Below are 11,595 nucleotides of genomic sequence, written 5' to 3'. Positions count from 1 at the left end.
CAGTATACATGCGCGATTGATTAGGAATGGCAGTACTTTAAGAATTGTGATTGCTCATATGGTTTGCTGCTAGCTAGCTACCTATACCAAAGAGAGATAAATCTATGCAATGTAATTAAATTTTCTATAAATTTTCGGGCAATTATGTGGCAACGACTGAATCTCGGGACAATTTAATATCCGTAGGAGTTGGAGGGAGGACAGAGCATGCAATTCTTCACGGAGCACAACAGTATTTTCAGTCCTGAAGCAGCAACTCTTGCAATGACGGGAGACTAACACAACTTGTTGCACGGACAATCAAGTTTTTTTTTGTTCAGGATAAAATATATGAAGTGCTAATTATCATCACTCCGTGCATTACTGCAATTTTAGCACAGGATTATTACAACCTGAAAATATGTGTTGCACTTCCAAAACCCATGACATGCCTGCCAGCAGGCAATTCACTAAATTGAAAGAGTTAACAAAGTGTATGGTTTTGGCTCAATTTCAATTACTGGTTGGCTTTCAATTCTGAATTTCCGCTCTGTTCAGATATAGTTTGATGATATTTTGGCAATTTCATCACGAAAATGGGCATCATTGAGGAAAATGAACTTCGAATGGAGGCAAGACTCTGTCGACCGGGAGGCCATGCTGTCCAAATTCAGTAAAGGGCAAATGAAAAGAAGGAATTGTATTGATCAAAGTTCTTTACTTTTTTTAGATTTTGCTGGGACAGACTGATAGAACCTAATACCTATTTTTCTGCTCTAAAGTCTATTATAAATTATCTAATCCTCTCTAAATTAATTTTTTTATTTGCTCTATGTTTGACAGTGGAAGGGCGGGCCTGGTGCAGCGGTAGAGCCTCACCGCCTGTGACCGAGAGGTCCCAGGTTCGAGTCGCGGTCTCCTCACATTGCACTTCGTGAGGGTAAGGCTTGCCACTAACATCTTCCCCAGACCCTGCACAGTGCGGGAGCTCTCAGCACTGGGTACGTCCTCTATGTTTGACAGTCATTTGAGTCACTGAGCATCTAGAATAACCGAATAGCAAAAACAGATCCAACATCCTTTCAATCTGAGAACGGAGGTGAGTAACAAAATCTTTGGCTGTGGTTTTATTTTTTAGTCCGCAAGTTGGTAGTATAGTAGATTCAGTACTGGTCTACTATTATTGATATATTGGATGATGCATGAATCGTTTTATAACAGAAAAGAAGACGGTATAGACAACACCAGTTTTTCAAACAGTACAAGTAATGCTGATTTCCGGATGAGAAAATTAATTCTTTTATTTCTCGCATGGATTGATGAATTGCGCGTCCATGTAGTGAATGATGAAATCTGCCCTGGATGGCGTGGATTGATGAATTGATTTATGTATGTGTCAACACATGTTTCATAATAAGCTCTCTGCGTGTGGTGATGGATGTGATACCTTGTGCAACCCATTTGCACCGATTATTTGATCGCATTTCCATGTTTTTGTTATGTATTTCACACACTAATCTACTAATGGTCCCGTCGCTTTTATTTTTCAACATATTTGATTCATGGAACAAGGATTTTATTGTGTCTTGCATTTTTTTTACCCAACCAATTATCCTTACAAGGGTATGGGAATCTGTATGAGAAGGGAACATCATATATATTCACAAGCACGGCCCAAATTTGACTATGTAGCAAAATAAAAGGAATAGACATTGAGGTCGCAATTGGCAAAACCTACGCAAGCATGTGTATCCATCTTTTTATGTGCATTATTTTAAATGTGCGGGAGAGAAGAAATTTGAAAAGGGTGAGATGATAGTCGTCCAGAGCAAGTAGACATAGGGCGATAATGGTTGCAACAGAGCCATAATGCAAGTACTCACTGTGTCCCAAAATATAAGGCATGTTTTTTCTGCACGCAGGACTACGAACGCAAATATGTACCAAAATATATGTTAGAATGTTTAAGTTGAATTTGTGTATTCGTCTTGCAAATCTCTTTCATTTCATATATATTTGTATAAATTTTGTGGACATTATAAGCACAAATTATAGTAAAATTAGCAAATGGTTGACCGGTTGACCAGTGAAATTTAAGAACGAACATTATGTTCAGATGGAGTATTATGCTTCCCCCGTCCCAAAAAAGCTTCCTCCGTCCGAAAAAATGACTTAGATTTGTCTAAACTTGCACAAATCCAAGTCAGTTATTCTTGGACGGAGAAATTAATTAAAAATATTTTGACCAATGTAACATATCTAAATATGTCAGGCCGTAGCAACGCACGGGCATTCAACTAGTACTCATAAAATTGCAGACTTTGAAGATTTCTAGATATGAAAGGCACATCATACTTTCTGTGATCTAATTATCACTTATTTAAGATGACCTTGATTTACCCATGGGCGGCATCAACAATTGAAAGTAATTTTCTGGCAACAAAGATCGAGTTCGCATCAAATGAGAGATAATCGAATGTCTTGATTGTTTAAATACACTAGATTTTTTTAAAGAGGTAAAGCTTTACCATTGAGTTGGCATTATTGGTATGTATTTTTAGATTCTACTTACAATTAAATATTTTTTAAAATTTTCTTATAATCGAAAATTGTGTTTGAACCATATACATCATTACAATTTTAGAATTATTTTTGCATCATTCAAGGTTCGCCCTACCACAGGTCTTTTTCGTCCTTCGCCACTGGCGACGACCATACAATCCCATCCTATTGCTGGAGCTTAAACCACAAAACATAACGAGCGCAACTAAACCCTCCACATCTCTCGCGATCGAGATAGCGATCAGAAGATCGAGCCAGCACCGGAAAAGCAAGCTACAACTCCGGGGCGGCTGAGCAGAGCTGCTGTATAGAGTAGAGAGACAAGATGCGCGAGGTGGGGCAGCTACTGTAGGGGGTGATGTTCATGGCGTTCGACGGCGTCTTCTTCCTCACCCTCCACCTCTACCTCGTTCGTCTCCACCTCTGGTCCACGGAGGCATCCTAGCTAGCTGCAGCTTAATTGGAGTAGAGTCGTCTTTGACATCGTGTTTCTTGTTGTTTCTTTTTCAACAAGTCATGGATTTCTTGGTCTGTTAGATCTCTACTACACTAGAAGGATCCCGCGCGCGTTGTTGACATGCTGGTTTGTGTGTTTTCGATTTTGCCTGCATGATACGGGTTCATTCCATATTTAGTTAAGTGCAACAAAGAAGAAGAAGAAGAATGAAGAGGAAGATGTATGACCAAAACACGCTACTGAATTAACATTATTAGTGAGTGGAAGTCAAGAGCAAAATAAAACAATAGGATAACAACAAAGCACTAATACACAAATATGATAAAATGTACTACTCCATACATGAATTTACATGGCTACTATAGGATAAACAACCCACTCTTTTGCAATTTGACTGCTCATATGAGACAATTGTATCATATGAAGTGGGGGCGACTATCTTTGTCATACAAATGTGTCAATACTTCATATTACCTTTCATGAACATTCATTTCTTACCAATGAGGTTCTAGCAAAGCGTACCATGTTGCAGAAATTCTAAATGCAAGGTAAGAATGACCTGCAAGACCTGCAATTATAGAAAAAAAAAGTAAGTGTGGAGGAAAGCAGGGGGTAATTTCTTAATCAGTATTTTTGGCAGGTTGGTCCATCCACCTGATGAACTCACCAAAGGACATGTAGACTGTAGTTGAATTGCTATCACAAGACGGAACAGAGGGAGGAGATGGAGCTGCTGAGAAAAAAGATAGAGCAGGCATCCAATGGTGACTTCAGCAACGCATCGTCGCCCATTGCAGATCCTTGGTGAGGTGTCCTGCAAGCAAGGGGCGCCTTCAGTTACCGCCATCCAATTTATCTGAGATATTCTAATTTACTCCAAGCAGTAGTTAAACTAACTTTGCCTGTGTTTTGAGCTCCTGGTTACCCTGGCAAACCGACATGTTTGATTACCTATTGGTGGATATGTTTGCAGTTGCTTTTATGTCCTCAATCCATCCGAGGGGTATGTTATCCTTGGGGCACGGACTGGATGCCCCATTAACAATGAAGGCACAACATTCTTGTTTAACTTTCTACTAAAAAAATCATCTTTAGAGGGATATTAAGTCTTCATCGTAGCTGTTATCTGCTTGCTTCTTACTTGTATTTACTTCCCTGTCAAGGGAGAAAATATTGCTCGTCTAACATAGTCTGGCCGGCAAACTTCCCTTTGGGATTATTTTCCTCAGCACTATTCAGTAAAAGATATGGAACCTGAAGGGCAACGATGTTGCACACATGTTGCTGAGAATCACTTAAGCGACACCTTGGATTCTACAATGGTGTATCCACTGTAGTGTGTAACTGGCTGCTTTGCATTGAATCCTCTTTTTTGTCCAGTTATTCAGTAAAATATCACGACCCAGGGGTCATTTGTCAGGCAGGATGTATATGTGGCGTTGATTCAGTGAACCTTAAGAAAACAGTTCATGTTACTCTAGACAGAATAGAATAACACAGGTTCGAGTTCGAATTCAATCTGTACTTCAATTCTGTTCGGGCCTAAGGAGTCAGGTTTGCTATTAGCATATTTAACAAAGTGTAAACTTTACATGTCATATTAATGGAGAAATACAGGGTCTACCGGGAACTCAAGTACACAACACATTGAAATATTAAACCATGCTATGTCTAGCATAAGAAACTTGTTTAATCTTGGTTCTGGTATTATTACGTGCACTTCCTTTCATGATTCATCCCACTTATGTTATCAAGCTAACAAAGTAAGGATCTATGGTGACAGGTAAACTATCCTATTGATGGATATTTACTGGCACAGTTCCTTCCCTTTGATATGATTTAGATGCGATGTCAATGAGAGGTAGGGAGTCAAAACGGCATGACTTATGGGCTTATGGCTACAACTGAAGCTCGTATTATGGACCAACACATCAAGGTCATGACTACCACATCTCATCGTACTATAAGTTGCTGATTATGCACAACTAATAATCTACATAACTCCATAAATGGAGATTTTGAACCCTTATCACAAACCAAGTTTCAATCAAGAAGCAAACTCTATCAGAAGCTTCTATATTCTGAACATAGATAATATTTGCCATGCCAAGACATAGCTAACATTATTTCCTAGGATTTGTGCAGAACAATCATAGTTCCCGACGGGATTTACAGATTAAGGAAAACATGGGAAGTGGTTTATCACGGTACCCTCAGTGCTATGCCATAAATTGGGAAGAATAGCGGTACAGGGAAAGAAATGTGTCTAGATTCGATGATGTAGCTGCCCACATCATCACGAAAGCTTCTAGCGCTGAGAGGCCGAATTGGGTGATAATACTCCTACAATAACCTAGTACTATTAGGCAATAATGTCTGCAGCTGAACCATATTGGGGGAGACACGATGAGTAGAGTCTCCAGTGAACACAAGGAAGTGAGACACTGAGAAACATCAGGCTTACCATGATTTGGAGCAGGTAGTGGCTACGACGGGCCTGACCAACTCCCCCGCTGAGCCAGACGTGGGACTGTGAGGTCGAGCGAATTGCATCGACCTGGAAAGACAGCTATGTTAAATATAACATCCGGTATACATATATCCCTTTCGTAGTAGAAGGTTCAAAATATAACATCAGAAATTATATCTGGAAATAGTTGGCTGAGAGAATCTCTGATCATAAGCAACAATAATGTGTTCTTTCATAGCAGCAATAATCTGGAGAGATACACTAATATCCTCTTGAATTAATTCTTTGGTGGAGCTCTTTCGGTGTAAAAACCATACCTACAAAATACACCAGCGTAATTACGTAATGGCAAACCTATCCTATTTAACAACTGAAGACCTAAAAAGATACAAATAAGAAGCAGCAGGAATTATAAATAATTGAATAAATAATTAGTTGATCCTTCATGCTACAATCACAATCAATCACGTGTATTTTGTTAGTCAACTGGATTGAAGAAGGATCATTTATATTAGCCGAGAATAAATAAATTGTATTATAAGTTCCGGATTATGCACAACTAATAATCACCATAACTCAATAAATGGAGATTTTGAACCCTTATCACAAACCAAGTTTCAGTCAAGAAGCAAACTCTATCAGAAGCTGCTATATTCTGAACATAGCTAATATTTGCCATGCCAAGACATAGCTAACATTATTTCCTACCACATCTCATCGTACTATAAGTTGCTGATTATGCACAACTAATAATCTACATAACTCAATAAATGGAGATTTTGAACCCTTATCACAAACCAAGTTTCAATCAAGAAGCAAACTCTATCAGAAGCTGCTATATTCTGAACATAGCTAATATTTGCCATGCCAAGACATAGCTAACATTATTTCCTAGGATTTGTGCAGAACAATCATAGTTCCCGACGGGATTTACAGATTAAGGAAAACATGGGAAATGGTTTATCACGGTACCCTCAGTGCTATGCCATAAATTAGGAAGAATAGCGGTAATGGGAAAGAAATGTGTCTAGATTCGATGATGTAGCTGCCCACATCATCACGAAAGCTTCTAGCGCTGAGAGGCCGAATTGGGTGATAACACTCCTACAATAACCTAGTACTATTAGGCAATAATGTCTGCAGCTGAACCATATTGGGGGAGACACGATGAGAAGGTAGAGTCTCCAGTGAACACAAGGAAGTGAGACACTGAGAAACATCAGGCTTACCATGATTTGGAGCAGGTAGTGGCTACGACGGGCCTGACCAACTCCCCCGCTGAGCCAGACGTGGGACTGAGGTCGAGCGAATTGCGTCGACCTGGAAAGACAGCTATGTTAAATATAATATCCGGTATACATATATCCCTTTCGTAGTAGAAGGTTCAAAATATAACATCAGAAATTATATCTGGAAATAGTTGGCTGAGAGAATCTCTGATCATAAGCAAAAATAATGTGTTCTTTCATAGCAGCAATAATCTGGAGAGATACACTAATATCCTCTTGAGTTAATTCTTTGGCGGAGCTCTTTCGGTGTAAAGACCATACCTACAAAATACACCAGCGTAATTACGTAATGGCAAACCTATCCTATTTAACGACTGAAGACCTAAACAGATACGAATAAGAAGCAGCAGGAATTATAAATAATTGAATAAAAAATTAGTTGATCCTTCATGCTACAATCACAATCAATCACGTGTATTTTGTTAGTCAACTGGATTGAAGAAGGATCATTTATATTAGCCGAGAATAAATAAATTGTATTGCTTACAAAAGGCTGAGTTGCAAACATGTACTATAAAAGGCACCTAGACTAAACAAAAAATGTTTTAAATCAGCAAGAGTCGTTAGCGTGTCCCCAAAGAATTTAAGATGCTAGAAGGATACCGAATTGCATACATATACTTAGCTATTAGTGCACATGAATATGTCCATTTGAGGTAGAATTAATGAACTAAACATCTGAACAAACAACAGATCGTATCACCCATAAATGCAAAATAGCATCCCCGCATTTTGTTAGAAGCAAACTTTGGCCTTCATGTGTCTCAAACGAACACCCCCTACAAAAGTTTTGCATATGATCTTAACAAATGAAGAAGCTCAAACATATAATTCTGCTCATTTAGACTACCAAATATTTGTATAACCTACTCCCAGCAGTCACAAAGATATTTTCGACATCGATGTGGTCTCTAAACATATCTTTGGTTGTTGATTCCTATTGATATATGCGTACATGATATATTAATCAACCTAAGGAACTGAAAGTAGCAGACATACCAAGACTCTTGAGCTATGATGTTAATTAAGAATGTGGTTAAGTTTATCTCTGCAAGCTCTTCGCCACAAATTATAAAATTTAATGCAACTCTGCATCTAGGTTAGAAAAAAACTCAAGTATACCTTCCATCCTTCATTTTCCAAATAGATTAAGATGAAGTAAAGCTCCATTAATTTCCAAGACGTGATAACTTTTAAGCTTCAACCTAGGATGGCATGGCCTCATGTTTACAATATGAATATACAAAAACAACTTTTCCACTTAGGTGGTCTTCAACCCTGAACAGAGCAAGCAATAAACTCAAATGTTGTTTCAAATAATTTAATTCACTTATTACTGTAAACTGCACATCTCACCCAACCAGAAAAGCCCAGCACCAAAGATTACAATTTTAAGGACTAAATCCGAAGAGAGGAATAGGAGCATACTGATGGGTTGGCGACAGGCGACCTATATAGCGACTTCCTCTGAAACAAGGATCTCACACGTTCTTTTTTTTTTTACCCCACTAACCCCAACGAACCGACTCTGTAAAATTGGAACTGGATGTAGTTTGACACGTAGAACCTTTTCGTGCCACCATGCGATCTCATGTGCGAAAACTAAAAAGGAAGTATGCACAGGGCTTCAATTTTAGGGAGCTTAATTCTCTAAAAATGTGCTTCAATTCTAGAGTACTTAATAATATTGGCTGCTTTTAAGAGGACCACACAATTGTTACTTACTAATTAGCTTCCCTAAAGAAATGATACTATTCTAGGATGGCAATGTTCTTGGAAACAGAAGGTAGAAATAGTATCGTTGATTGGTACCAAAATGCATAGCAGCATCTGCAATCAATAGGCCTTTAAAAAGGACGAAATATGGATTTAAAGAAAAGATGCATACTTCTACAAAGGTCATTGCACCAAGTGCAGAATGGCTAAGATTTCTATCACTGGAAACTCTAAAAGGCCAAAGTATTATTTTAGCATAGTTGGTCACACTTCAGTTTCTTTTGATATAAATCAAAGAGAATAGACCTTAAATACATTGCACTAAACTTTAAAATATTAAATGTGTGTTCATCTAAAATAGTACCACATAAGGTACAACTAAAAAGCAACCTAATCACATACAAATGACCAACAATTAAAGGATATTATTATTTCACACTATATCAGTCATTTTGATTCAAATAACAAAAATGAACCTATGTCGTAGCTGCATATTATTGCAAGAGTTAGTATTAACACAGGGTAGCAATATGTAAATAGAATACTAAAAAAAATAGAACCATATGAAGGAAATAAAACAATGTATTGATATTACAACTTGCAGTCTTGAAGTGAGATCAATCTAGGAGTCCTTTCAAGAAGCTGTTAGGTACAACAAATTTTCTCAACTATCTTAGATCCAATCATGTGAAGTTCTTATATATCAAAAGAAATATTGCCCTTCCTAAGCTAATAGATCTTTATTATTCCAAACAATGACCATACCACAAATCTATAACCCATCAAATGCATCTAACAAATTGCAAATCAGTAAAACATTGCAGCGGGATAGTATATCACACATCATCAAGCATGTCAAATTAACCCGTGGATGTTTTACCTAGGCGTAACACAATAGATTTGGTATGTGTGTTCATACAAAGGGAAATCCTTGTCTTCCTCTATTGGATATCAGAAGTCAAATCTAGGATGCAAGTAACGAAGCAGCCCCAGACATGAAGATCACCGGTAGTGGTGGTTGTTGTGCACCATTACTGTAATTGCCACCAAATTTAATAAATCTTCGGTAGGAAAATACAGAGTACTATTTAACGTGTATGTTCAGTTCAAATAATATTAGAATTTCCGCAAAATAAGTCGAATCAAACAGATAATTTTGGCTTGTAGTTTAGAATGGTCCGAACTTCATTACTCAAAGTAACATGAATCTAGCAACTTTTAGTTAGCTCTAGGTCCCTAATTAACATTAACAGAAGCTACAGACAAAAAAGTGGATAATGCGAAATGGACTAAAACAATAGCAAGAGCGGAATCAAACCTGGCAGTAGAGCACCTCGAGATCTCCTTGCTGGCCGTCTCGATGCAGTATCAAGCCCCACCCGTTTCCGCCCACAGTCGGCCTAGCGCACGTCAGTTCGCGGCGGCCGAGTAACGTGCAGAGCGAGGACCAGGCAAGCCTGGCGCTGCACACGGCCGTGACCTTGTGCTAGTCGACTCCTCAGCCCGCGCCATGCCCAGCAGCGCGTTGCCTCCCGCACGCGCTGGTCTTCCTTCTGAGGCACCCGCTCTTGGCGGGGTCGACGCGGTGGCTGCCGTCGTGTCTGCCTCGGCCGCAATCGAGCTGGCGGATCCTTGGGTCCATGGTTAGGGCCCCTTTTTCGGAAACACTAGGCGGCGCTCTGGGTCGCGCGCGTGAGAAAAGAGAACCGCCGATGTGCGACCACGCCGCCGTCGCCCGATCTCGTCTCCAACGGCGGACAGGAAAGCCACCTCCGCATCGATCCGAAGGGCCCCACCAGCGTGGTATCGCACGCGCACGCCTCCGCATAGATCCGGGGCTCCGGCGCGGTGTCACGGACTTGCCGGTGTCTCGGGCCGTTTAGTCGTGGCTCCGTCCGCCTGGCCTCCAGACTCCAGAGTGCTGCGTTAATCCTCATCCTCCTTCTTTTCTGATTGACGGGGGAGTTGGTCTGGGCGCAAGTAGGCCAGACGATAGCGACCCGCGGGAGCCTCAGGGCATGTCCAATGCTGAACGCTTATTCAGGCGCTTAACCGGAGGGAAAAGGAAAATTAATCCCAGCATTCATACGTACTCCGTACGTAAGAGTCTGTAACTCCAACGCTGGCCTCCAAGTTGAGGCGCTTATTTCTACACTAGATTCGATTTGGTTTGCATATCCCAAGCGAACTGAAAGGAAGCGTCCAGCGCCAAGTCTTGCATCGACATCAGTATCTAAGCGCCTAGCGGCCGGGAACGTACGAAGCAACTGCCGATTCAATGGGATTAGGATCCTGGCGCCCCTGGTTAGCGCCCTGCGCTGTAGATGCCCTCACAGACGCTCGGGAGCTTAGAGCATCTCCAGCCGCGTCCCCAAAGCGTTCCCCAAAGAGATTTGGGGCGCGCCGGACAGAAAATGCGTTCCAGCCGCGTCCCCCAAAGCCCTTTTTTGTCCGGCGCGCCCCTATACGGTGTCCGCCGCCCCAAGCCCGTCCCCGTTCCATAGGGGACGCACCGGGAACGCCGGACACAACGAAAAGCGAGGCGGGGAGTGGCGGGGCCGACCCGTCAGCGGCACAATTAATTTAAACCTAACCGTCGCCTACCTCGCGACGGAAGTTATTGGCACGCAGCCGACGGTGCAGCTCCCGCAGAGGGCGCAGCGACGCGTCCCGTCGCGCCCTAGCTCGCGTGCCGGCGTTCACGAGCGCCACCGCTCCTCCGCCTCCCTCCGGCCTATAAAAGGGGCGCCTCTCATCGTCCCTCTCACACACAAACCCTAGCGCCTCTCTCCCAAACCCTAGCCGCCACCATCTCTCAACAAGACTCGACGCTATGTCCGGTAGAGGCGGAGGCCGACCTCGCGGCCGCGGCCGTGGTCGTGGTCGTGGTCGTGGCCGCGGCATAGCCGAACGCTCGCCGTCGCCTCCCACGCCGTCGTCTTCATCGTCGGAGATGGACGTGGAGCCGGACGTCCCGTTCGAGTTCATCCACGTCCTCAAGGGCGACCCACGCGGCATCCGCAGGCCGCCGGACTCCTTCGCCGAGTACGTCCGCGGCGTACGCCCGCGCATGATGCATCCGCGGGAGCATTCGTGCGGCTACCGCCGGTGGATCGTCAAGG

The 11,595-nt window shown here is 41.9% G+C and overlaps 1 protein-coding gene across 1 annotated transcript; it reads right to left on the bottom strand.

Moving 5' to 3' along the window:
- Positions 1-3,458: 3,458 nt before the first annotated feature.
- On the bottom strand, positions 3,459-10,115 carry LOC124655917. The gene is made up of 5 exons (XM_047194745.1): positions 10,003-10,115; positions 6,698-6,788; positions 5,463-5,555; positions 3,666-3,812; positions 3,459-3,566 (listed from the first exon to the last, which is right to left on the bottom strand). Exons 1-5 carry the CDS (start codon positions 10,113-10,115, stop codon positions 3,507-3,509), a joined length of 504 nt encoding a protein of 167 aa, XP_047050701.1. The 3' UTR covers positions 3,459-3,506.
- Between the last annotated feature and the right edge of the window lie 1,480 nt (positions 10,116-11,595).

Source organism: Lolium rigidum, chromosome 5 (genome assembly GCF_022539505.1).
Source record: "Lolium rigidum isolate FL_2022 chromosome 5, APGP_CSIRO_Lrig_0.1, whole genome shotgun sequence".
Lineage (NCBI taxonomy): Eukaryota > Viridiplantae > Streptophyta > Magnoliopsida > Poales > Poaceae > Lolium > Lolium rigidum.
Note: the sequence above shows the minus strand (reverse complement) of the source record. Positions and strands in the feature narration are given on the sequence as shown.